This window comes from Lepidothrix coronata, unplaced genomic scaffold (assembly GCF_001604755.1).
Source record: "Lepidothrix coronata isolate B3197 unplaced genomic scaffold, Lepidothrix_coronata-1.0 Scaffold15, whole genome shotgun sequence".
NCBI lineage: Eukaryota > Metazoa > Chordata > Aves > Passeriformes > Pipridae > Lepidothrix > Lepidothrix coronata.
Genome location: NW_016690195.1, coordinates 8247237 through 8272339, shown reverse-complemented (window position 1 = coordinate 8272339; position 25103 = coordinate 8247237). Strand labels below are relative to the sequence as shown.

At 39.5% G+C, this 25103-nt stretch overlaps 1 protein-coding gene across 4 annotated transcripts in view; it reads left to right on the top strand.

The window, feature by feature from the left end:
* Positions 1-3693: 3693 nt before the first annotated feature.
* The window catches only part of TRPS1 (transcriptional repressor GATA binding 1), a 193622-nt gene continuing 172212 nt past the window's right edge, over positions 3694-25103 (top strand). The window contains exons 1-2 of one of the 4 annotated variants that reach the window (XM_017806497.1): positions 3694-3713; positions 24673-24831. In XM_017806497.1, the coding sequence (XP_017661986.1) occupies positions 24795-24831 (37 nt within the window). In that variant the 5' untranslated portion in view covers positions 3694-3713; positions 24673-24794. Of the gene's footprint in view, positions 3714-14345; positions 14409-24672; positions 24832-25103 lie in introns of those variants that run through there. The other 3 variants (XM_017806498.1, XM_017806496.1, XM_017806499.1) reach the window with 3 other exon arrangements.

The window sequence follows — 25103 nt, the reverse complement described above, 5'->3', positions numbered from 1 at the left end:
TTAATGCTATTTATTTAAGATATCCAGTTTATTCTGCATTTTAAATACAAGTCTCCTGGCTTCTTAGTTTGCTTTTTTTATGTCAGCTGGCTCATTTCAACTCAAACAAAGGTTTCACTTCAAGAACCTTTTATAATTTAAAAAGAACCTCTAATTGCAGTTGGAAATTTTGTATATATAACTAAACTAACAAGTCTGTGTATTGTATGGGAGAGGCTCTAGCGATATTATTTATCTTAGGGTCCACATTATTTGAAGGCAGGACTAATGACAGTGAATCATGCACACTGTATATTAATGTAGTGCACTTTCAGCACTATATAAATAGTATTGTAAATACACACCTGCAGAGTGTCTGCAGTTATATGGTCATTGCACAGAGTCTCTCTGTGCTCTCCTAATATATATCCAGTATATATCTCTGTGTGTATCACATCTTGCTAACCAAGGCAGCATACTGCATCTGCTGTTCCTCTCAAGAAGGTGTCTATAAAATGAACACTGTGAAACCAGAATTTTGGGATGGCTTTAGGCAGAACACATGGGCATACTGTTACTTGGTCTTTTCATACCTGCCCTGTCCTTTTCCCTGCACAGGGCTAGCTGCACAAGATGAGCAGGGTGTTGATCCAAAATGTAGGCTGGTCCTCTGAGTGGGGCAGAAGACAAGGTGTGACTTCAATCAGTGGGAGGTTTCTTAGCTTCCCAAAGAGGAATGTAGTGAAGAGCTAGTGAGAAAAAGCCATTATTTCTATCAAAAGTCTAAAAATGCGTCAGCTACACTAGCAGCAGGTTCTTTAGTTGTCATCCACTGCAGCAGCAGGGCCCTTGTCCTAAACTTTTCCTTTATTTCAGCAAGCAGCCTCGCCAATGCCGTCAGTTCCCCTGTGGTGTTTGCATACACATATTCAGGGTAGCCCAAAATCTAAATATGTGTTGCTGGGTGCCTGCGGTAGCTGAGGCTCTTTCCCTCCACTGCATCTTGGAGCCTGTTCAAGCCCGTGGTAGAAATCCTGGGCTCACAGGGCCCAATCCTCCCATGGGGGTAGAGAGGCTGCTGGCTCAGGGGAGACCACTGTGTCCCCTGGCCACCTCTGCAGGGGTGGCTCTTCACCCTGACCAGCACCTGCCCCTTTGTGGTGGCCCTATGGTGTCCTTTGAGCAACTCAGGCTTGCTGCCATCCCAGGGATGCTCCTTTGGGTTTGCCAGTGGCAGCTACCATGCATCTGGGAGCATGGCTGGGAGCTGGATGCTCAGGTGCCTATTGGATGTGCAAAGTTGGGGCGAGTGCCAGATTCGGGTCCCCCACCCCGTCTGCAGCAGGGCATGCAGGTGGACCCCATGTTTTGGACTGCAGCTGCTGATGTCCTTGCTGTCCCTGGGGAGGAAGAGGAGCCCCTGTCTAGCACGCAGAATGGTGGAGGACAGGAGGTAGAGAGGCATCTCCTTTTTAAAAGGAGTTGTTTTTTTTTCTCACCCCTGTTCTTTATTCATAAACCTAACGCAGTTCCACAATTCCCAGACATGTAAAGCTGCAGGGCTTTTTTTGTTTTGTTTAAATCTTTCTGAACCAGCCAAATTTCTGAGGTTGGCACGAGGTGCAGCCAGTACCCATGGCCTTCCAGGGCTTGCTTGGTCTAGAAGTCTGCAGATGTTTTCTGCTGGATCTGGCTCTTAATGAACAAAAAAGATTTTGGCGTGCTTATTTATTTATTTTCAAGGGGAAAATGTGGTTTAAAACGTTGATAATTATGTTTTACATGAACTATTTTATGTGACTGGGAAAATGAATGCTCATCAATTTAAAAAAAATTTTCTTTATTCATAAAGCATTCATATTTAAAGTGATCTGTCTTTTTTCCCCCCCCCTCCCCTCTTTAATGAAAACAGGGTTTGAGGAGTATTACAAATAATTATGTTTTTTAATTACATATAGTTCTGCATCAGAGTTCTTGAAGACAGCCCACTGTGATCCTCTGGTGAAAATACCAGGGCTTTTCAAAAGCTTTATAATTATCTGTTCTCACTGCTCCTCTCTGCAATATACACAGAGTAACTGAAAAAAGGAAAAAAGTAAAATCCAGGAGGGGTCCACCTACAGATGTGCATAGATCAGGCACATACTTCTCATTCAGAATGATTATTTTTCTTTTGCAGCCATCAGGTAGTACTTCCCACCGTCAAAACCCAGCTTGCTGGCTCTTTCAGAGGGAATACTTATCTCAAAGCTGCTGTGCATTTTAATCAAGGTTCCCAGAGTATTTTACAAGCAGTAATTGCCTCTTAAGGACAGGATGAAGTATTATACCCATTGTACTGATGGGTGAGCCAGGGCACAGGGAATCTAAATAACTGCAGTGTTAGTGAGCCAGTGGCAAATCTGTGACCAGAGCTTTGGTGCCTTCACTCCTGGTGCTGCTAAGATAACTCCCCCTCAACCCACCAGTTTTCCTCTATTTTTTTAAATCAAAAATTTCAGACATTGACTTTTTTTGTTTATATGGCAAATGTTCTACTTGCTCTGAAGTTCATGTAAACCTGCGTGTGAACATGCTTTTGTTTTACATGTTTGCAAAGCGTGAAGGCCTATGTGGTGGGACTTCCTTTGAATTCTGAACCTTATGCTTTGCTGTTGCCCTCTGTGGCTCCGGTAAGCCACTGGATCATCCCCAAAATAGCTCCTGTGGCGTCTATTACTGATGTATCACTGTGCTGTGAGTGACATAAAGAATTCCACTTTTCAGCACAACAGTTCACTCACTAAATGATTCCCCAGCATGATACTTGCTCTGTCTTGTATTTAATTATCTTGTAATTATCAAAGCAGTAATGAAGTTGTGCATAAGAAGTGTATGGATCAATAAAAACAACTCAAAATTATGAAGGAGCTGACAGGCTGAGCCCAGACGTTCTTTGGATGTTAGTTTCCATTTTTATGAAAAGCTTTTGTCTTACTTTTTTAAACAACACCAAAAAAAAGGATTTAAAGTTCTTATTGTTTATTCCAAGCTGATGATAATCACGCATAGATTCTTAGTGCTTCGCGAGAGGCAGTGTGAGTGCTAATGAAAGTTTGTATTGGAGTGGTCCCTAAGAATATGATCATTGTTACAGATTTATTAACACCATGAAAGATTTCCTGTCCTTAAAAGTCTGCCAGTAAACGTCATAATCCTGAGTGGGCAGAGCCATGTGGTAGGTTTGACTGAGTCCCTTTGACAATTATATCATTTATTTAACTGTCTATCTTTGGAAGTTGGGAGGCTAACCTTTGGTTTCAGAGGCATGCTGAAACTCTCGCGCTGCATGCATGGCGAGGGCAATGGAATACCTGAGTGCTCACTTGCCTTTAACTACTAAATAGTGTGGTTGCACATGACACAACAAGAACAGAGGTATAATCCTGCCCTGTGAAGCAGGTCACATGTTTCAGGTTCTCTCTGTAATGTATGCAAAGTAGCTGCTTAAATCATTACAAGTGTGTAAATCATCTTCATAAACAATACCATCAAGGTAGAGTCAGGCAACATGTCTCTTATGGGTTGACTGGAGCTGGAATTTCTTTCAGATGTTGAGGAGGTACGTCAATGCATGTGAAGCAGATTTGTTGCTGCAGTGTGGTCTCTGCGATGGATTGGATTTATAAGAGGAATATTGCTAAGGCTGCCTTCTTCACATTGAAGTGCAGTGAAAGGAGGAGGATGTGAATGAGGTAAATGTGCAGCCTGTTGATCCAAGGCTTCCATGAAAAGTTTGCTCTTTCCTTTTCCTCTGACTTTGTAAGTCACGCAACAGATAACCATTTATTTCTCTGCATAAGTTTAGTAAGTATTCGGAGCTCCTGTTCCTATGTCTGTCGTGCATTTGGGAGGAAAAGATTTGTTGAGTAGTATGTTAAGACTCGTAATTTCTGTTTTATCCATCATTTCCCTGCATAGGTTACAATACTGTTTTTTTTTCTGTCTTTCTTTAACATGCCGATGTACTTTCTGTAACTCCTAAGTAACACTCCACACCTCTTTAAAGCAAAGCTGACTAGTTCAGTGGTGAGTGAAACTGAAAGCGAGACCTAATCTTAAGAACCCTGCTGTACTTCTACATAAAATATAAATAAGTATAAATACGTGCCATTATTATTTATTATTATTATTATTATTGGACTTTGTATTTTCTTTGGGGGGCAGAGTGGAGAGAGGTAGGTACACTGTATCATCACCTCCCCACCCCCAAATTTTGTATTTTGAATCACTTTAAATAGTTGTTTGGGATGTCTTTATTACAGTGAATCATGTTTTTAATATCTGTTTTAAACACGTGTGGTGAGTTCATACTATGGTGATGGAACCTTCTTTCATTTGTTAACATGTAATGATTCTGCAGCATATAAAATGCCCCTGCTTTATAAACACAGGTAGACCGTCTATGCAGAAATCCTTCCCTTCAAATGTGTAAGGGTCAGATAGTTTTGCTTAAAACGTGAATGCAGAGATGATGACTCCATAAACGCAGTATATTCTCCTTTTGCTCAGAGATACTCTGTCTCTGAGTTACAATTATCCAACATGAATTTTAGAATAAATACCAGTGAAACTGCACTGGTAGGTGTACTTATAAGACTGGCAAGATGCTGGCAGCAGCCATCTGGTCTATAAGCGCTACTGGAACATCAGTTTTCCTACTTCCTATATCTGTGCTGTGTCCTTGGGTGGTGGGAAGAAAAACACGACCAGCACTCATCAACTTTAAGCACATATGGAAACAAAGCTAAAGAGCAGGGGCATCCCCAATGCATTGGCAATTTGCTGAGCGCCTGCGGGCTGCATCTCATTTGCATTGAAAATACGGAGATTGCTCCTGCCTTTATCTTGGCCGGGGGACCTGGCTGATGGGGGCAACAGGGCTCAATACGGCATGTTTTTACCTGGATCCCAGTGGTTTGAGTCTGGCGGGAGCGCCGCGGGATGGGACACGCCGCTGCTCGAGGGGCAGCCGCCCCCGGCCCCGTCCTACCCAGCCCCGCGCTGGCACCCCCGACCTGCCGGTGTCGGAGGGTTACGGGACCCGGCTGGTCTCCGCCGGTGCTTTTCCATCCAGGCCTGCTGCTCCGCTCGATGTGAAGCTCTACAGAGGGCTGGGGGAGCCAGTGCCTCGCACAGAAACCCTTTTGTGTGTTTTTTTTAACCAGTTTATTAATGAAAGACAAATTTAAAAAAAAAAAATCCATCTTGTGCTTTTTCAATAGAGATAACTGTTATCTCTTATTAAAGTCTACGTAAGTGTAAGTAATTGCCTGTACTTGGCTCTGGTACAGTGGAAAAGCTGTGATCAGCAAACCCGCATTGTATTGGGCATGTAAGGGGAAGTTATCGGATGATATGGGACGTGTTGGCCTTAATGCCTGTCCTGCCTCCCCTGCCTCGTTTACTTTCTCTGGAAGTCTTAAAAGGTTTAGTAACAGTGCCTTGTAAGGGGGCGGGGAGTGGGTACAGCGCTGACTTTGAGCGACTAAAGTTTTGCTGGGATCGCACTTAAAAAAAGAGAAGAAAATAAATACAATCCCGGCTGTGCTGCGGTGTCAGTCCGGCAGCTTTTGTTCAGCGCTGAAGTTCTGGGCCCGTGTCGCGAATGAACATCACCGACGAGCGCCGGCGGGCGCGGGGCGGGCTCCCGCTGCTCTGCCGCCGCCGGACTGCGCGGGGAGGGAAGGAACCGGGGCTTCTCCTTCCCGCCCGGCTCCCGGCACCCCCAACAGCGCGTTTGGCGAGAGCTGAAAGTTCCGAGTGAGCCTGTGTGAGTGTGTCGGGGGTGCAGGGCTGCAGGTCACGTTTGCAGTCGCATGAAGCGCCGCGCAGCCGCCTCTCGCGTGTGTGTGTCCGTGTGCCAGCGCTGGCTGCCTTATCGCAGGAAGTGTTGCGGAAAGCAGTTGCTCCCTCTCTCCCTGCTCGGTTCCCAGAACGCGGTGATTAACCACTCTTCCCCCCCGCGCTGTCACTCAAGTGCTGGGCAAAAACCAGCAGTCACGGCTGTCCCGCTCCAGCTTCAGGATAATCCTCTCTCTCTCTTGTCTCTCTCTCTCTCTCTCTCTTTTTTTTTTTCCTTCTTAAATAAACTTAGATAAAGCCATTAGGATGGATATAGTCTTTTTTTTTTTCTTTGCCCTTCCTTCTGAACGCCTTTATATGTGCATATATGCACATATACATGAAACATAATTTTTTTATACCGTAACTGTATATTGGATATTTATACTAATACTGTATATTACAAATAATAGTTGTGTGTACATAAACTCCAAAATTCTGTTCTGCATTCTGTAGTGGTAAGCCTGACCTGAAGCAAGTGCAGCTTTTGCTGTTCATAGACTGGCCCTTTCTGGGACATCTTTGGAAATCACTTTGTTGTCCACAGCTTCTGGGTACGTTATTATAAGGAGGATGTGAGCCTGGTCAGTTTGCATGGAAAGAACTCCAAATCCCAACAGGCTAGATTGAGGAGTAGATACCAGGATAGTTCATTAAAAATCCTGTCTTAAACTGGTATTTTTCACTTGTACTATTTAAAACTCATGAAATGGAGGTCTTCAGATATTTGCATGCTAAGATACTGTGTAGTATCTTGACATATAAAACAAGTATTCCAAGAAGCATTCCCTTTTGGAAAATTAATCCTTTAATATATTTGTTTCCAGATTGTGGTCTGCAGACACATATAATCATGGTATGATACTCATCTGCAGTATCATATAATCCATTTAGAGATTTTAATTAAAAGTTTGATGTGAAGGCTGCATAGTAGTTCCCTGTTACGTTTGAAGTTTGACAGTGGTCCATGATCCAAAAATTTAGGAATGTTCATTCAGGAGAGTTACGGTCCTAGATCATTACATTTTGCTTTCATTTCATCCTGTAATTTTTTTCTCTCCTTTCAAACATGATTAAAACCAATGAGAAAGGAAACATTTTAAGTGATTTGCAAAGTTATTTGATTTTTATAAAATTACATGGTGTGATGTGCTGTATGTGCCAAACTGCAGACAGACTTTCAGCTCCCAAATTAAGTACACTTTTTTTTGTTCTGGTTTAAGCCCATTGAGACTTCTGCCAGTTAGTTTTTTCTCTTCTGTGATCATCTCATGGATAATAGTCTGATGTTGCAGATACTTGCAGGAGCATAGCGAAACTGGTAGCATCATGTATGTGGTTTGATTTTTAATGTATAGCATATTAAGGCATATTTCTATCCTATGAAACTACTGCAGTATATATTAAAACAGTTGCTGGACTCTTAACTAATCTAATATGAATAACAAAGGTACACAATAATTAATGCTTGAGAGAATAAAGTTTTTCTTTAAAATAGAGAAACCTGTATTTAAAAAAATACTTAGATATTTACCTTTAAAAAATAGAACTTTCAAATTTTAATCTGTGTTACGGTCTAAGTCTACACAGCTTTACGTACTGTTTGATTGTGTATATTTACCTATTTGCTGCCCAAGTTTTAAGTAATGTCACACAACAATCCTGGTGGAAATGGCTAAACACCTGGAACCAGTTCGTGGAAGTGATTAAATCAACTTTTGCCAGAGACTTCCTATGCTGATACAGTGACACTATTTTCTCCATTTTACATTCTGCTTAGTGACTCTCATTTTCAAAACTAAAATTACCAGAAACTGAAAAAAGAAAAAAAAAGGCAACAGAAAATTCAATTTATTTTTCCGTTCCATGTAGGAAAACAGAGCATGAGATGATGAAATTTGTTACCTCCACAATGTGATAAACCAAAACAATTGGATGAACAACTGTACACTGAACAACTCATGTGTAATTCTTTGTTTAAATTAGTTTTAAATACAAAACAGATTTGTAAACCTCTTCTTTTTTTGATTTCCTGCACACCTTGGGCATCATTGAATTGATAAGCAATACTTTAAAGAGATTTTTAATGATTCTTAATATAATTCCAGCTTCATAAACCATAAAAAAGCTTTCTTATCTAATAAATAGAACACATGGAATGAAATCTGTAATATATATCAACGTAAAACCACATGTAAACACAGAAGATGATGTTGAGCCCTGTAACTGTTTAATTAAGTGCATATAGATATGACGTTTACAAGTCATTATCCAAAGGAAGACTCCTTCCTTTGATAAAACAACTACACATAGTGACAGCTGACATATTTTAATAATTATTTCCTGATTTTTCACTTTTCAGACATACAGTGAAAACATAAATAATTTCTTTTAACCTCATTGTATGTTTATGTTGATGTTTTTGGCCTGTCAATTTAAATCACAATTAAAACTAGTGATGTATAAATTACTGTGATTAAAGTCTATATTCATGTAAGTGACTGCTAGTGGAAATAGTACAATGAATTTGAAGCATGCCATGTACTTGTTTGTCTTTACTTTTTGAGGTATTTGGCACAAAATCATGTTGTTTCATTAAATCAGTAATGTGCTGCCTTTATTGGGTGATGATGGTAGAAATACTAAGTGCTGTTTTCAGATTACCTAAATATTTTTTGTCTTTTCCAAATATCCCCTACCTGGGGTATTGTATTAAGACAAGTTGATAGTATGTAGTTTATAGTATATTCTTCCTTCCTTAGTTTAAAATCCTAAGCAGATTTTTGATCCTGATCTTCACATTCTGGAACTCGATAAGAGTCAGCCACAGTAATTTATGTAACACAAGAGAAAATGCCAGGGGGGATTGAGTCCAGGGATGGGAGTTAATATCCTGAGCAAAGGCTGTGGAAATAAGGATGTATATTTATATTAATTAATTACAGAGCATTAAGAAAATAAGACCAAATCTAGAAGACCACTTATAATTAATCATGGCTTTGCCGGAATAATGTCTACTTCGACTTTTCCAGTGCCTCTTGCAATAAAGTCTGGAAGATACTATTGGACTGAATGTCCAAAGCTTTGTGCACAGTCTACTCACAGGACGACACAGTGCCAGACCTGGACTATCAAGAACAAGTATTCAGCTGAGAACTATTAACAGAAAAAAAACCCCAAAGTTGTCACAGCTGTGTCCTTTTAAGGTCAACACCAAAAAGACTTGTCAAGTTGACAGAGGAATATGACTTACTGATGTAACCCAAGGCAAGAGAGATAAGCAATAAAAATAGTGTTACATTTCTGTTTGATAGAGTGACTTCTTCTGACAGCTTACATAGAGAACCAAGCAGAGAAATGCACTGAGTTAGTTACTGTGACAGTGAAGCTGATAAATCACATACAGATTTGTTTGTACCAATTCCAGTGGGTTTTGGAGCCTGAATTTTGGTATTTTTAATAAGGATTTGGGTAAATTGGTCAAAATACGCCAGAACTTAATTTCGCTGAAATAAAACTCCTTGAACTCCTTGGTAAAAAGTAAATATAAACTGATAGTTTATTTCTAATAGTGCTGTTCTTTAGTATTCAGATGAGGAGATAAGGAAAAAAAATTGATTAGACTTTCAGTATTCCAGCACTTTTTATTTTGGAGAAAAGTATGCCAAAGATAGGACTCTCTCATGAAAGGGGGTCCCTGGGTGGAAGGGGAGTGTATTACTTGATGTGGACCAGTTCATCACCCTTATGTCTGGTTTCTGTATGGTATGGCCAGTTTTGTGTGCATTTTAAACATGTTTATAGTCAATGTGAACTAATAACTGCTTTTGTAACCTGAACTCCTGTGTAACACAGTGCGCCAAATTCTACCCAGAGCATAGCTTCTGCTGTGTAATACAAAAGCTGAATATCATTAGCATATCTTACAGAAGTATAGTTTCAAAGCATTTTAATGACAAGGAAGGCATTGTAATCCTCCTCTGCATGTTATTTAATGAATCTGTTTACTTGCAATAATGATTTTGCTTTTCTGAAGACAGCACTTGTATTTCCTGACAGATAAACATTATTTTCTCCTGCAATCTTTTTTTCCCCCCTCTCTTCTTTAAAAAAGACATTTTTAAGCATTCCCTCCTTTAAGACCTGGCTTATTTTCATTCACCTACACCATTGGGGGTGGCTTTGTGTTCCCTGTCTGCTGGCAACGAGGGCTGCAGGTGTGCAGGACCTGGGTTGCCTGGGTGTGCGGCAGTGCCTGGGCTTCTCGCAGCTTTCTCGCCGTCAGGGGGACTGGGAGTACGGCCCCTGGTCCAGAACCTGCAGTGTGGTGACCTGCCTTGTAGTGCATCTGGGTGAGGAGTTTGGTTTGGTTTGGACTCTACTGGAGGTTTTTCAGGTGTCTGTGACACTTTGCTGGCCAGTTCCAGCTGGTTGAGTTTGCAAAAGCAGAGAAGGAGATGGGAGCTCTCTAGAGGAGTGAGCTCTTTTAATCCAAGCCTGAGCCACCACCAAAAGGAATGGTCTGACTGGCTTCCTGCCAGCCCCAGGGTGTGAGCAGGGCATTTTTGGCCAGAGTGTGGGTGCAGGCAGAGGGCAGTGCCTGGGCATGCAGAGAATGGTGAAGTGACGAGCAGGGCTCCTTCAGGGCCAATAGGACTTAAGCCCATCATGAAATTGCACCCTCAGATTCCGGCTCTGCCCTCTGGATCTGCCCGTGGCACCCTCTGCTTGACTCAGTGGCAGCTCTGCTCCTAATGAGAAATGTCACAAGTTTTACTTTGAACTGTGTCAGGGTTACCCTCTCTGCATGCTTAGTGGGGGAAATCTTCAGTCTTCCCACTTTTCACAAACAGAAGTGAAACACCAATATATTTCCAGTGGGGAAAAAACCTTTATGTGTTATGTCAGGCAGAAACGAGATGCTGGAAAGGACTGCCAAATCAAGGATTATCCGAGAGCCCTGGTTCTAGCAAACAGTCTGTACCACAAATAAATACATGTTTAAATGCATTTCAGTGCAGCAGAAAGAAAAAAAGGAATAGTGATGTATTGTGCTGGTGTGGAAAAAGAAGAAACTTGGAACAAATGGCCTGGTGTTTACACAGCTAAACCAAAATAATGTGTGAAGATTGGTCAGGCCCAAATGAACCCCATAAAAAGCTTTTTAGGAATTGTAAGAGTTGCATTGGTCAGTTTGACCACATCAGGCTTCTCTGCATAGCCATCTGTTGCCATCTCTGTTTTTACATTGTGGATTATGTGAGAACAGGGGTGTTGCAACAAGCAAGAGAGATGTGGTAGCCCTAAGACTGAGCAGAGAGACAGGTCCCCTTTGAATCAGAGCAAAAGTTTTTATTTTCTTCAGTGGAGAGAGCTGTTACCTATTTGGTTTCATCCAAATAGATTAAGTTCAGTTGAAAACTGTAACATGCAGAATTTTAGCACAAAAAAAAATAAAATAAAAAAAGTCTTTTTTTGATGACTAGCATGGTATAGTCTCAAAATGCCTGAACTCGCTCTACATGCATCCTGTCTGTAGACCACTGTCCCACTCAAACTTTGTGCACAATTTACTGAAAATAATTTGCCTGATTTTTTTTCCCACTTTTAAATGTAGCTCTGGTTAGATTGTCCTGGCAAAGCAGTGTTGGCAACCCTGGGTGTGTCTTTTATGAAACTTATGTAGAGGGCTCAAGAACTGCCTTCTCATTGCGTTTTTAATAACTACCTTCAAAATACAAAAAGAACTGTGCAATGCCTGTTTGGAGTATGGCACAATCACACATATAAATGACTAGTGAGACAGTTAGATGGAAAGGATGGCTTTTTTGACAAGATGTTTGTGATGCTACAATTAATTCCTTCTGCCCAAGTAATGAACATTACATATCTTGTGTTCAGTTTGAACGCAGAAGATAGTGTCTTTTTAAAACTATTGGCCTTAAAGGAAATGAAGAAGGTCACTATGAAAAGAAAAATAGTTTTTAAAAAATAACAGAGACAAAAAATAGCCTTTACCCCATCAGCTCTTGAGGAAACAGTGCCAGCACATACATTTTTAAGGAATAGTGTGCGCATCTTGAAAAAGTGGATTTGTGTATGTTGTCCTGAAGTTCTGTGGGAATTATGAACAGTGGGTAGCTCTTTGAACATCAACCACAGTATGTAATCCCTTTTATGAAGTGACCTACCTTTATCCTAAAATTAGGTAGGGTTTTTTTTGCCTTGACAGCGTCTGGTGGAAGGATGTTTCATAGCCTCACTGCTTTGTCAGTTAAAACCCTTCCTTCTCATTTTCAGCCCAAAGTTAATCATGGCTAGTCTATTTGTTCTTATGCCAATTGGATCCTAAGCTTTTCCTCCCTGATGTTTACCTGCTGCTAGCAATTGTGTTGTTAGTCTAAATGAGCTGCATTGTGTTCACATGTTCATATAGAGAAGAGTCACATCTTCTTTATCTTCATTAATTTTCATTAAAATTATTCTTTCTTGAACATTTTTAAATAGTTTTCTTAATGCAATGTCATCTGTGACAGCATTACTTACGTGTTTCTGCTCAAATTCTTGCCTGGAACATAAGGCCTTTTAAAGTTGTGATTTGGATGAGTTTATATTTGTAGTCAACTACTATGTTTTCTTTTTTTTTCTTTTTTTTTAGCTTCTTAAATCATTTAAAGTTAGTAAGTTGCCTGGGATTGTTATTTCACAGAGCATGCAGTCTTCCCTGCTAATTTTCATTCTCACTTATAACAGAATTTTCAGAAGTTTTCTGTATGATATCTCTGTACTTCTCTAGATTGAAGATACTCCAAAACTTTTGGTATAATCCAGTTTCTTTAGTATTTTCTGCATAAACTCACTTGAGTATTTGTCTTATTAGCTCATCTGCAATGCAGCGGCTTGAAATGAGGCTTTTAGACCCTGATGAGCTAGTTCAGATGGAAAGAAGTGACTTGAGAATAAAGTAGTAGTTTCAGTCTCTGCCTTGTCATTTGGCCTCAAGACCAGGCTCACTTTTTGATGAGTGTTACAAAACCAGTGTAAACATAGCCATGATATGGTTGTTTTGGAGTGGGAGTGGTTAGTGTATGATGCTACTTTTCTGACAACACAAAGGAAATTAAGAGACATCAGTCCTTGGTTACTTGCCTAACCATAGGGTCTGCCCCTCCTCTTTTAATAAATTTTATTTAAGAGAAAAAAAGAAAGAAATAATAATGAAAAAATGACTTTATAAACCAGAGCAGAAAGTGTCTCATTAATATTGCTGAAATGTGGAGTGCTTGTAGGAAGCATAAGCCAGCACTGAGCAATTGCTGATTCTCTCCTGCAGACCAGGCACCACAATCCTGATCTGCTGGATGGCACGTGTTGCACTTCGTCTGTTTGCTTGAGTTTCTGCTGCTGGGGTTCAAAATGCATAGGAGAATGGTGCCAAACCAGATTTTCTGATGTGTAGTCAGGATGTTGCCAGGGTGTGCATTTGGAGCTGGGAGCTGCAGAAGAGTATCCCACAGTTTAGGTGCACCCATGATCTGATGTTGGATTTTTCTCACATAGCAAAGAAAGCCAGGCTGTCTGCTTCAGAAATCATGTGTTGCCACAGTATCTTATGCTGATAGACTGTTGTTGATTAATCTTTTGAATATTATTTGGGAATTCATTTTTTATCAGTCCATTTTAATAATTTTCTCACTTTAACAGTGTATATTTGTAATTACAGTAATCAGTTCAGCTGACAATGAGAAGTGCCTAGTGCTTTCTTGTGGCTTCACTGTTTCCAACTTGTACAGCATTGCTATGGCACCGTGAGCTTGCACAATGGTTTTCCTTTTGCCTATCTTGATGCCTAAACAATTGACGTTTCCTTACTTCTTGAATCCTGGTTACAGTGTTCACATGCCAGTTCCAGTACAGCCTAAGACGTATTTCATTTTTGCTGAGTTCAAGGATCAAAATGTCTCGTGATGTTGTGAATTCAGGGCAAAATGTAGGGATTTGGAGAAAGTGATTAGCAGCTGGTTACCTATATAAAGAACACAGATTAACTCGATGGACCTGCACGTACAATTAAATATGCATACTTGCCTGCCACATAAAAATAAGTCTGTGATTTTACACTCTCTTGCTGCAGTTAAAGTTGGTATCTTTTCTGTTTTGATTGCAAGTGAAATCAACAGTTGCAGCAATGTTCCTATTGTTTCTATTCCCCCATACCTGTCTTTGAAGAAAAGAAAAAAAGAAAAAAAGGATGTTTCTTTAAATCCAAACAAATCTTAACTCTCTACCTCTGATGAGTGAACCATGGGGTCTTTATCCTACTACCTCCTGTAGACTTGCCATTTCTCAGTTTTATATGACATTTCAGTTGCAGATTTTAATATTTTCAGAAAGTCCAATCTTTTTGCATCCTCTTTTTTTTTCCACTCAAACCTTATGTCTCATTCTTCTGTATTTCCAGTGATTTATAGTCATGATTCAAATTGAAACATAATGAGACATCAGGCGTCGATATGTCAAGCTGTTAGAAAGACGCAAGGGAGATGGTAATTTTCAGCAATTTTAGAGTCTCATCAAGTGTGTGTATGTTGCCCAGATTACAGTGTACTGCTGACTTACATAAGAGCCCTTTAGCTCGGAGGTTGGTAGAGTTCTAGGTGGATAAAGTTCAGTTTGGGCTAAAGAAGCCACACTTCTTTCTTTTGGGATTTGCAGTTTCCAAACTGGCACTGCTTCCCACATCTGTGCTCAGGAAGTGCGAACCAGCAGGTCAATGCCTACGTGGTTTTTCAGGGACTGAAGCACAGACGTACGGACCTGCAGTACCGCCGACGCCATCGGTGATTTGGGAGCGTGTTGCTACCACCTCCGTGCCCAACCTTTAATTATCCTTGATGCTCTGAGTGTAATACAGACTTACTTGCAGTTGATGTAAGACATGAAACAAGCGTGCCATCTTGTGAGCAGGCAAAATGGGAACAGCATGTAGATTCTGTTGTGTGTGAATGAAGAGTGAGGGTTATGCACATAGTTGTTGGGTATTTTTGTTTTAGACCCAAAGGAAATCCAGAACTAAAACAACTTGGGGTGTAATGGGACTGGAAATCACATTGCTGCTTTAGATCTGGGAGTCATAAAGAGTAATTATTTTTCCATTAATAGGCCAAGGCTTATCAAGATGATATGGGATTCAATAATATGAAAGGTTATCTTTTAAAAAAGGGAGACTCAATTCTGTGTTTGTTTTGAACAGTAGATTTTCATGGTGGAGAAGACTCAAGTACTGTCTATATCACAAATATATGTTTACTGCAGTCTCTGTTCTTTATGTCATGTATACATATATATGCTCATCTTATCTACATACAAATGGTTATACGAATATCTTATGACATTAAGATTTTTATCTGTGATCTTGAGCTGTTCTCATTACTCAGAAGAAGAGAAGCCATGGCCAAATTATGAAGATAATTTCTAATTCTTCTCATGAATTTTTTTCTTTCAATACATACTGCTTAACAAAAGAATTGTTTAAGAGATGCTTAAATTTAATTGGCTCTGATTTCATCTGTCTTCTTCAAAGGAAGACATCTTTGCAGTATAAATCCTGTTGTACAAGATTTCAGTGGGTAAGAAATTTATAGCTAATACTAATCCCTAAAAAATCGCTAAATCTGTTGTGAAACATTCTCTACAGAATTACCACAGTTTTTGCGTCCTGTATCAGTTAATCGAGTATTTTTAGAAACTGGATTCTCTCCCGACTGTTAATGGTACGAAGATCACTTTTGCAGCCTTATGTCTTGCGGTTTATCAGATCAAACTGTTACAGGAGTAATTATTTACTCTTGACTAGTCCCATTTTGGGAAGAGTTTGCACGCTGATGTGTGGATGAAACATTTATCTCTTGAGTTGTTCGAAATAACAATTGTGGATGTTCTGAAGCTATTCCTAGACTGGAAAATTAGACGCAGCCCTAGCTTGGATTGATTGGCATGGGGAGAGCAAACAGCAACAGATTATTGATTGGGCAGCAGCTAGTTGAGCAGGATGACATGATTTATACTCAGCCAACTGGCTTACATTTGACAGTCCTTTTATTCAGTTGTGTTTATCTTACCCCATCCATGTTGGACCCTCTGATTCTCCACCTAATTGGCTGTGTTAATTTGTAGCCCGCACCTTCAGATCTCAGGTGCATCCCAAATTCCTCTGCACAAGTTTCAACATTACTTCAAAGAAGGTACTGTTGTAGCCTCTGCAAATAATTTTGGGACTTTTTAGACTCCAAGATGCCAGTGAACCCAGAAGTTGGTTTAACAGTTGCTTTCTTTGTAAATGAAAACATGACAATAGCTTTCAATTTTTGTGGGATACATCGCAGTGCAACAAATCAGCCCTACATCATTGCTGGATATTTCTTAAAACTGATGAGGAACTGGACTGGGAATTGAGATGGCAAGAAGGCAGCTTTGAGGAGGAAGACAGGAGCAATGTGGTAAGGCATGCTTGCATACAGGGGATTTTTGACAATGAAAGTATTAGTGTTATCTGTGGTTAGGCCTCTTTTAACTTTTTTAGAGAAGCAGTTCTATATTTTTTTAAGGAACATTTTAGATGTATTATTGATGGAAAAGAGATGCAATGTCCAACATATTTCAAAATATATCTTCATTGGGAAAAAAAACAACTGTCCGCTTCTGTTTGTCTCTGCAGATTGAAGATTTCTGCTTGACTTTTATCAGTAGTTTTTAGTTCCTGTGTATACATTGCTGTGTGCAGATTTTGCCACCCATGTTTCTGGAAGTTACATATTTACCTCTCAGGGAAAAAAAAAATCAATTTTTAAATCTTTTTTTCTAATGTGTTTTATGATCCTGGGAGATTGCCAACGCTTAAATTAAATTTCCAATGTCTGTATGGTTGAGGCAAACGTGAGGGCTTTTGGCACCACCCCTTTGTGCAATAAAGAATCAAAGCCAGTAGCGTAAGAAATCTTCTATCAAAAGCTGAAAGCTAGATTCATAAAATCACTTATACAGGCATTACGAGATTTTCCCATGGAAAGTTTATGTGGGAGTTCAGCAAAAACTGATTCAAGAACAGAATTATTTGCACTATATATATTCATCCAGCAGTCAGCAGGCTGACGCTGGCACCCTTTGCCAGTTTTGAAGGATTGCCAGCACTCACTACATGAAGCTGCTGCAAAGCCACATCAGCAGTGTCTCAGGGAGTCTCCTTATTCTGCGCCCTGCTTCCCTCTTTTCCGAGCAGAATTGAAATGGGTAAAACAGACATCATGCTCCTCAGTCAATGTGTGCATTCAATTCTTATGGCTATCTGAAAAATGCTTCTGTTGTAAAGCTATTTCATAACAAATTATTACGGTGGAAGCACTGTAAGAGTAGCTTTCTCATCGGCATTTCACTTCATTTCTCAGCTTCAAAAGAAACATAAATAAGAGATAAAAAGGGCAAATAATAGACAAACTACTCACAGTGAATCCATTTGCATTCACATTTGTATTCTTTTTTTTTTTTCATTTTACTTTGTTTTGTCTTAAGAAAGTGGCTCAGTGTTTCTGAGTCTTCATGAGGACCATATGATATGTGCTGCAACAGAGAGTGTTGCCTAGTTAATAGCGATGATTCCAAAGGCAAGGTAATTTACCACTGCTTTGGCTGGAGCTAATATTGGGCTCCAACATCAGTTCTGTAATTTCTGACAAATGGCCAAGATTTCTTGAATAGGCACAGCTTTCTGTTTTGTGTAGGGAACACACAATCCACTCTTTTGTTGTGGTTGCCACTGCTGTTGTTTCTCCTCCATTCACAATGGAGAGTGGGGTTATTTGTGCCGAGAGGATAATCAGTGCCAAAATTCTGACTTGCTTGTGTTTAATGTGATGTTAATTTTTGTGATAGTCATAAAGAGTAAAAGAGATTTTGTAATATGGATTCCCTTGTATCCTGGTCTTCAAGACAGGAGGGCATATTGGTGATGAAAGTTTTATCTATCACAAGCATGTCAAGATGAGAGCTTACTGGATGATTCAACCCAAATGTATAGAAATTGTTTATATAGAGATTGCCAAACATTTTCCATTGCTTTTCTTTTTATCTAAATTCTTGAATAAATTACTAAATAAAATAATCTGTGTTTGGAATGTATGGCTGTGGGATATGTGGAAACTCACAGCATGTGGGGGAAAGAGTTAGAATAGGGAAATATGATAGTTTTGTAAACTTTACGTGAGTATAGGTACATCGTATATAGACTCAAGATTCAATTTACTGATCAAAGCATCCAAATAACTTTGGATTTAATAATGTCGGCAATGAATGCTAATATATGGAAATTGAAAAGCATGGAGCAACAATAGCTAGCCACGCTTACCAGTATTACCCTCCAGCATGTAGATTTACATTTTTTTGTTTTGTTTTGAAATCACAATTTGGAAATTGTGTGTTCTTTTTCCCTTCTCCCATGCTTCTGAATGTGGGTTCTCCTAAGCAAGCTTAGACAAGATTCAAGCTAAACAATAGGGCAACATCAGTACCTTTGAAGGCTCAGTTTGGATAGGTACCCAAAGCCAGAGTCTGCTTTGATGTACGTGGGCTCAACTCCGGTTGCCCTTGGTTGCCCTCTCTTACCTATGTAACTTGTGTCTGGAAACCCTTGCCAATTTTTTTCTAAAAAGAAAAAAAAAATTGATATTTTTGCAAACTCATGTTCATCTTGGTTCTGGTCTGTCTGGAAAAGTACTGCAATAATGCCCTCTCCGGTGATGATTTAATAGTGCTCTTTCAGGTCTAGGTTGTAGACTTCTGACTCCTTCCCACTTTCTGAAATTTCAGCCTCATTTCAAATGGAAGGTTTTTGCCTCTAGTTGGAAATAAAATTATTTGAACTTTTCTGGAATGCTAGCCAAAACCATTGTTTATCTCCCTTGCATCTTTTCCTCTTCTCCCAAGTAATTTATGGTTCCATTTGACTGAGGTTTTGGGTAAGAGAATTGTGATGCCTTTCTCTTGTATCACAGACCTCACCTGGCAGAAGGAAACAGCACATCTCAGTCTTGCTTCTTTCAAAGTCAGTGGGGCTTTTGCCATTAGCTTCAAGGGAAATACGATTAGTCCATTTTATTTTTAATGCAAAAGAGCAAATGAGTCACTTCTTGTATCCATACCTGATTGCTCTTGCCTAGGAGCCAGGAGGTCACCTTCTTTCCTCACTCTTCATCTCAAGGTAGCACTGTGCTTGCCTCTGCCAGTACACTCAACTCAGATTCAGTTCTGAGTCATTTGCAAACCCTAAACTCCCATTGTCTTCAAAGGACATTTGGATTACAAAGAACACTGAGTTTACTCAGGGAGAGAAGAAATTGAAAGGTATGAGGTTGCCACACCTATCAGAAGAGTTTGGCAAGACAGTGGTTGTTTGCCCTAAAGACAGCATGAGCAGTGGGGATGGGATAGATGTGCCCACAGCCTAGGGGTCTTTGGTTCTGGCTAGTATAAGACTGAGGAGAAACTGCTATATTGACAAGAAGCAAATTCAGAACACTTAAAATATTTCTCCTTTTTTATTTCAGACTTAGATTGTAAAGTGAGAACTACAAGATACCACTGATACTAGGATCGTTCTAATGTTCAGATAAATATCGGGCACTTTTATTGGAAGTGGAGATATACAAGACTTCTTTAACAACAAATCATAGAATGTGAGAGATAATTAAGGGCTACAAACTCTCTCTTCAGAAAGAAGGACACTGTTTTAAGGATTGAGGATTAGGAGCGATTTATTTTTCACAGTGATTCAATAGGTGATTCTGTATCTGTCCAAAGGCAGTTGAACCTTCTTTGAAAGGATCGGGTATTGGCCAGTCTCCAGGACAGAACACTAAATGGACCTCTGGTCTCATCTAATAGGGAATGTTCTACATTCCATAAAGGGTAATGGCAGCAAATTAATAGAAGATTCACTGAGGATAGCAGGCCTCTCATAGGAGGTGTCAGTCCTGGCAGAAGTCAGTTATTTTATTGCACTAGGCAAATCAGGCTGGATTCTCTCTGTGGTGCAGTAACAGCAGATTGGGGAACATGCAAAGCAGCATCAATACATAAAAATTAAGCTACTTTTAATATACAAAGCTGAGTTTAGATAAATGCAGAACAGAGAAGCAAAGGTGCAATGTTCTCTGAAAGTGTGGCCCTTTAATGCTGTTTTGGAGACTAATTTACATACAAATAAAATGTCAGCTTATCCCATAATTGTCATGATAAATTGGAGCATTTAGACTTTTGCACAAGGTGCTCCTTTTGCACCTTATTAAATTACTGGATCTTGGCCTTTTGCCAACTGCTAGGGTGACGCTCTCTCTACTGAAATACATACAGGAGGGGGATATGGACCTGGACACCTAGAGAAACCAAGTTCAGTCACTACCCAAGAGCTCTGTCTGCATGTCGCCTTGAACACTGAATTTTGCATCTCTCGTTATTGTAGATAATTTTATTTATCCATAAAATGGCAGTGATAATAATTTTCCTGTTTCACAAACTTTGTTGAGGTTTACTAGGTTGTCATGTTTACACAGTGCTTTTAGGTAGTTGATTAGAAGCCAGGGCAAAGTGAATCTTGCCTTGTTGGGCTCTCCTATCCTGGACGGATGGCAGTGGCGGGCAGGTAGGAGCAAGCTCTCTGCAGCAGGCCAGTAAGAAATGCAGAGCAGCAAACTGACATGCTCAGGAACCTTTAAATAAAAGCAGTTTTAGAATTCTTTATTTTGGTTCCAAGATAGCATAAAATTCCACCCTATGTCACCTCTTTAGACACGTTACCTTTTGCCTTTGGTTTCTCCTGAAAGTGTCTGTGCGATTATCCCAGGAGCGAGCTTAAAATGAAATAAGTACCTGGAAGTGGGCTAAAACAATCTATTTTGAAATGCCACTCCTAAACTCTCTGAAATGACCAAGTGTCTGTTTTATACTCATAGAAAAGGTTAGATTTATTCCAGTGGCTAGATGACTACCGATGTGTGCAATGCTCTGAAGCATAATAATAGAAAAGATCATTTTGAATTAATTCAATGTGAATTAATAAGAGATTTATCTTATGAGAGTTGTTTGAAGGTGATGGCGCTTTGTAGCTGAACAGGATTTAAGATGTCCAGAAGTGCACCTTTCGAGATTTGAGAACGATTGATGTTGGAAAAGTAAATGTAAATGGGAAGGAGCAAGCTTGAACAGACTGCAGTTCTTTTTACTTGTCTCTTTGTTGTAAACTTTGTGGGGAAAAAAATTGCAAACAGGTCTTGGCAAATTGGTGATCAGGGACTAAACTGAAGAGTTTGAAAATTCAGAAGAGTAAGAGAGGAGGTGAAAAACAACATTTTGCTGTAATGCTGCTTTACTAGTATGACGTATAAGGCTTGGTTTTCTCCTTACATTTTCTAGATCGATGAAGCTATCATAATTTCAGTGGAGCATGAAGACTGAAGAATATCAAGTAGATGCATTCTGTACAAAATACAGTGTCTGATCTTGCCAAATTTTACTGATACCAGGAGGCATGTTTTACCCTAGCAATTTCAGGCAGGAAAGAGTTGACATGCAGTTTTAGGGCTTTGTAGAAAAATGTGTATAGATGAAAAACTCCTTTGGAATTTGTCAGTTGCTTAGAGCTGTGACATCCCCTGTCTTGTATGGTGTATTTGAAGACACTGGTGCCAAAGCAGGGAGGACGTGGTCTTGTTGAAGGGGCAGTTGCTTGTCATTAAGCTTATTCTGCTCTCCCACAGTTTAGGGCCTGACTCTTCAGTTCCTTACATGAAAGGGGTTGTTCTTCCCTTCTCTTCTCAGCAGAGAAAGGTTTGGGCTGTGCGTTGGTTGTTTGCTGGCAGGCTTGTTCAGAGAACCACAAGCAAAACTGGGAGAGAAGCACTGTGTGTGACTGCCTCTCGCTGTGTGTCCCAGCCAGAGATGGTGGGGATGTGAAGCTGTGCGTCCCTCTTCTGTCATTTCACTGTGCAAATGTCCACATGGAAAGGCAGAAAGGTAGAAGCTTTAGCCAGTCCTGTGCCACTGTGTCTGAGTCTGGGATAGTTTGCATCTAATGTAATCTAATTTTAAGTGAGGGCAGCAATTTCACCTGGAGTTTCCAGTGTATTTACAGATTTTTTTTTTTTTTTTTTGAAAATGCTTAAATTAGAAAACATGCAGGTCTTTGAACTGTGGGCTGTACTAATGAGCTTGTTAACTTTCTGGTTGTGCTCGGCACAGGTCTGGGCCAGCCTGGCGGGCTGGGCTGCGGTGGAGGGCTGGGTGCTGGGTGGCTCCCCCAGGATGGAGCCTGCTGCCGAGATGCTTTCCCAGAAATTCAGTCTCTCAAGACAGAAGCTTTCTGGCTTTGGAGATCGTGTGCCTTAAAGCTGCTTGATTGTTATATGGAGAGTGGAGAGAAGGCTCCAGATTGGTTAGGACTTTATGTCCTTGATAGAAGCCGAAACTTTGAACACTTAAGGGTTTCTTATATAAAGCACGGGAGATAGTCTTTGTGGCCTATTTATGTGTAATAAACTGGGTTTTGTTTTGTGCTTTGTTTTTTTTTTTTTAATTTTTTTTTTTAATTTTTTTTTGTGTGTGAAAGAAGAAGAAGAAAAAAAAGGAGAGAAATTAAAACCACAGCAGTATTTTCCCATGCAGCTATAGCAAGTATCCTACAATCTCACATGATCGGCTGTCCTGCTGGGGTGGAGTGTGGGAAGGTGTCAAAATATGTCTCTCAATTTTATTTTTTTTTTCTTAAAAGGGAAAGCCAGATGAATGCCAAAAGCCCTGCTCTCTTCTCTAGCCCTGCAGTAACAAACTACATGAGTGTATGTTATTAAGATGATAAGATTAAATTTCTAGCTACTAACGTGCTATCACAACAGCAAAGGGGGGAAAAATCTTGAAAAAATTATGAAAATTAGTCTGACAGTCTCCTTTTAATAATATGATCACTCCCAACCCCAACAGACAGTGTAGGCTGGAATTCCGTAGGGCTTTTTTGTGGTCCTAATGATTTTAATAATACTTTGTGCTATGTAGCACCTTTCATTAGAGGATCACAAAGTGCTTTACAGTCACTAATTAATTAAGCCTCACAACACTCCTGTGAGATAGGTAAGTATTAGACATATATTAAGCTGAGACACTGAGAGTTAATGATTTTTTGCTGCATTATTCTGGCAAAATGATTGATGTTCAAGTGCTGTATGTGCATTATATGTCTTTGTGTGGGTGTGTAATATATATGAGCGTAAAAGTATTAATTTTACTATCCCTTAACAAAGAGGTCCTACTTGAGCCTGTTGAATATAAATGCATATTTTCATTTAATTTTTTGTTACTGCAGCATATTGACTGATAATATCGCAATCTTTAGAGACCCTTAACTCAGTTTACTCTTTGTCTGCTTGTGCATCTACTTGTACAAAGATTAGTCAGTGGCATCTCATAAAATTCAGACATATTTCTAGATGGACTATTTTGTTAAAAAGAGCATATGACTGAGATCTGACCTAAACCTGTAGCACAAGCACCAGTCAACAACCATTCTGTTGAAACAGGCTTTGATGACAAGCCATCCCATTCAGTAAAAGTAATGAGCAATAACAATGACCTGTTGCAGGAGCTGATGATCAGCAGGTAATTAGCCATTATCTTCACCACCCATAAGAAACTATTGATTACCAGAATTTGCTTTTTGTTTTTGTTTGGTTTGTTTATTTTTTTAAGGAAGTACATTAGTCACTATGGTAATCCATTATCCTGAATTACAAACTGATTTTAGTAGAAGTTTCCACTTATTTGTTTCCAGGGATAAACTGATGTGATCGTTGAACAGAAATGTCTGGATCTTTCAGATGCATGTGTCATGTAGAGTAGCCTTGGCTGTTTTTGAGGAAAACTATGTATAGCTATTATTATTATTTCTACTTAAAAATATCTGCAAGTGATTATATCAGCTAAAAAAACCCTGTGTGGTTTAAAGGTAATTTCAGTGTAATGAAAATAAGATACAAACCCCTGGATTATGGAGCCCAAAGACAAATTCTGCAATCTGGGCCTTATCCAGGATTCCCTCAACTTGAGAAGTCCTTTCATTCATATCAGGCTTAGTAATTCTTTTATTTTGGGAAGATCACTATTTTCAGTGGTGAAAAGGTAGTGCAGTCCCAACGACTGTTCATCACTTGGCTTCGTTACTAACACCCAACAAATGTGCTTATTATTACGATAGCATTTTTGAGATGTGGGAAGTTGCCTGCTAACAACGAAAGTAACACCACTAATTTTGTTTCAAGTGGGACATAAGGCAGCCAGCAGATGATAACTTCCAATTGCTGATGGCAGTGCCTGGATATGAATCAGTTAATTGTATGCCATTATCTATCCCATTAGGCCAGTCCCATTATGATGCCCAATACCTGTTAATATATGTGAATTTTTAAGACATTTCTTTTCTACAGCTCATTTTCAACAGTTACTTTAAACTTGTTTTAAACTTTGTGTTTGGTGAACATTACCTCTGAGATATTTTTTGTCTGTCTTTATGTGTGTGCAAATGTATGTCTGAGCAGAAGGCAGCTATGGGATTTCTCATGCTTGAGGGAAATAGAGGACAGCAACCACTATTTGTATAGTGCCCACTAACAGATGCATGTGATTGTACAATAGGTATAATAATGTTTTAAGTAAAAAACATATTTTGAATGCATAATTTAGGAAGGAAAACCTTTTTTTTGTTTTGTTTTGCAGATATACAGATCAGCTCTCAAAATGTCTTCTGTGTCTTCCGTGCATCTTCTAAGACAGTTGCATTAGCCCGCCTGCTAGTTGACTAATAGAATTAATAATTGTAAAAAGCACTCTAAAGCCACATGCCTTATGAAGTCAATGCTGGGTATGATTTTACAAGTATGTGATCTATTTTTTCAAGTGAAATTGTTAACCGAAAACGTTCTTGGCACACAATAAAACATTGTGCAATCTGTTATTTGTCTTAGAGATAATAATTTCAGAGTGGCTATATTCTTTCTGTATCTAACTTATGACTTGCTAGGGGATGGTTTCTTCGATTTAGGAGTATTGCAAATGAAGTTTTATTTACATAATATGTCTCTGAAAAATGATAGTGGAGGAATTTCAGCGACAAAAAACCTCTGTGTCTTTTCTTACTGTCCCCTTGA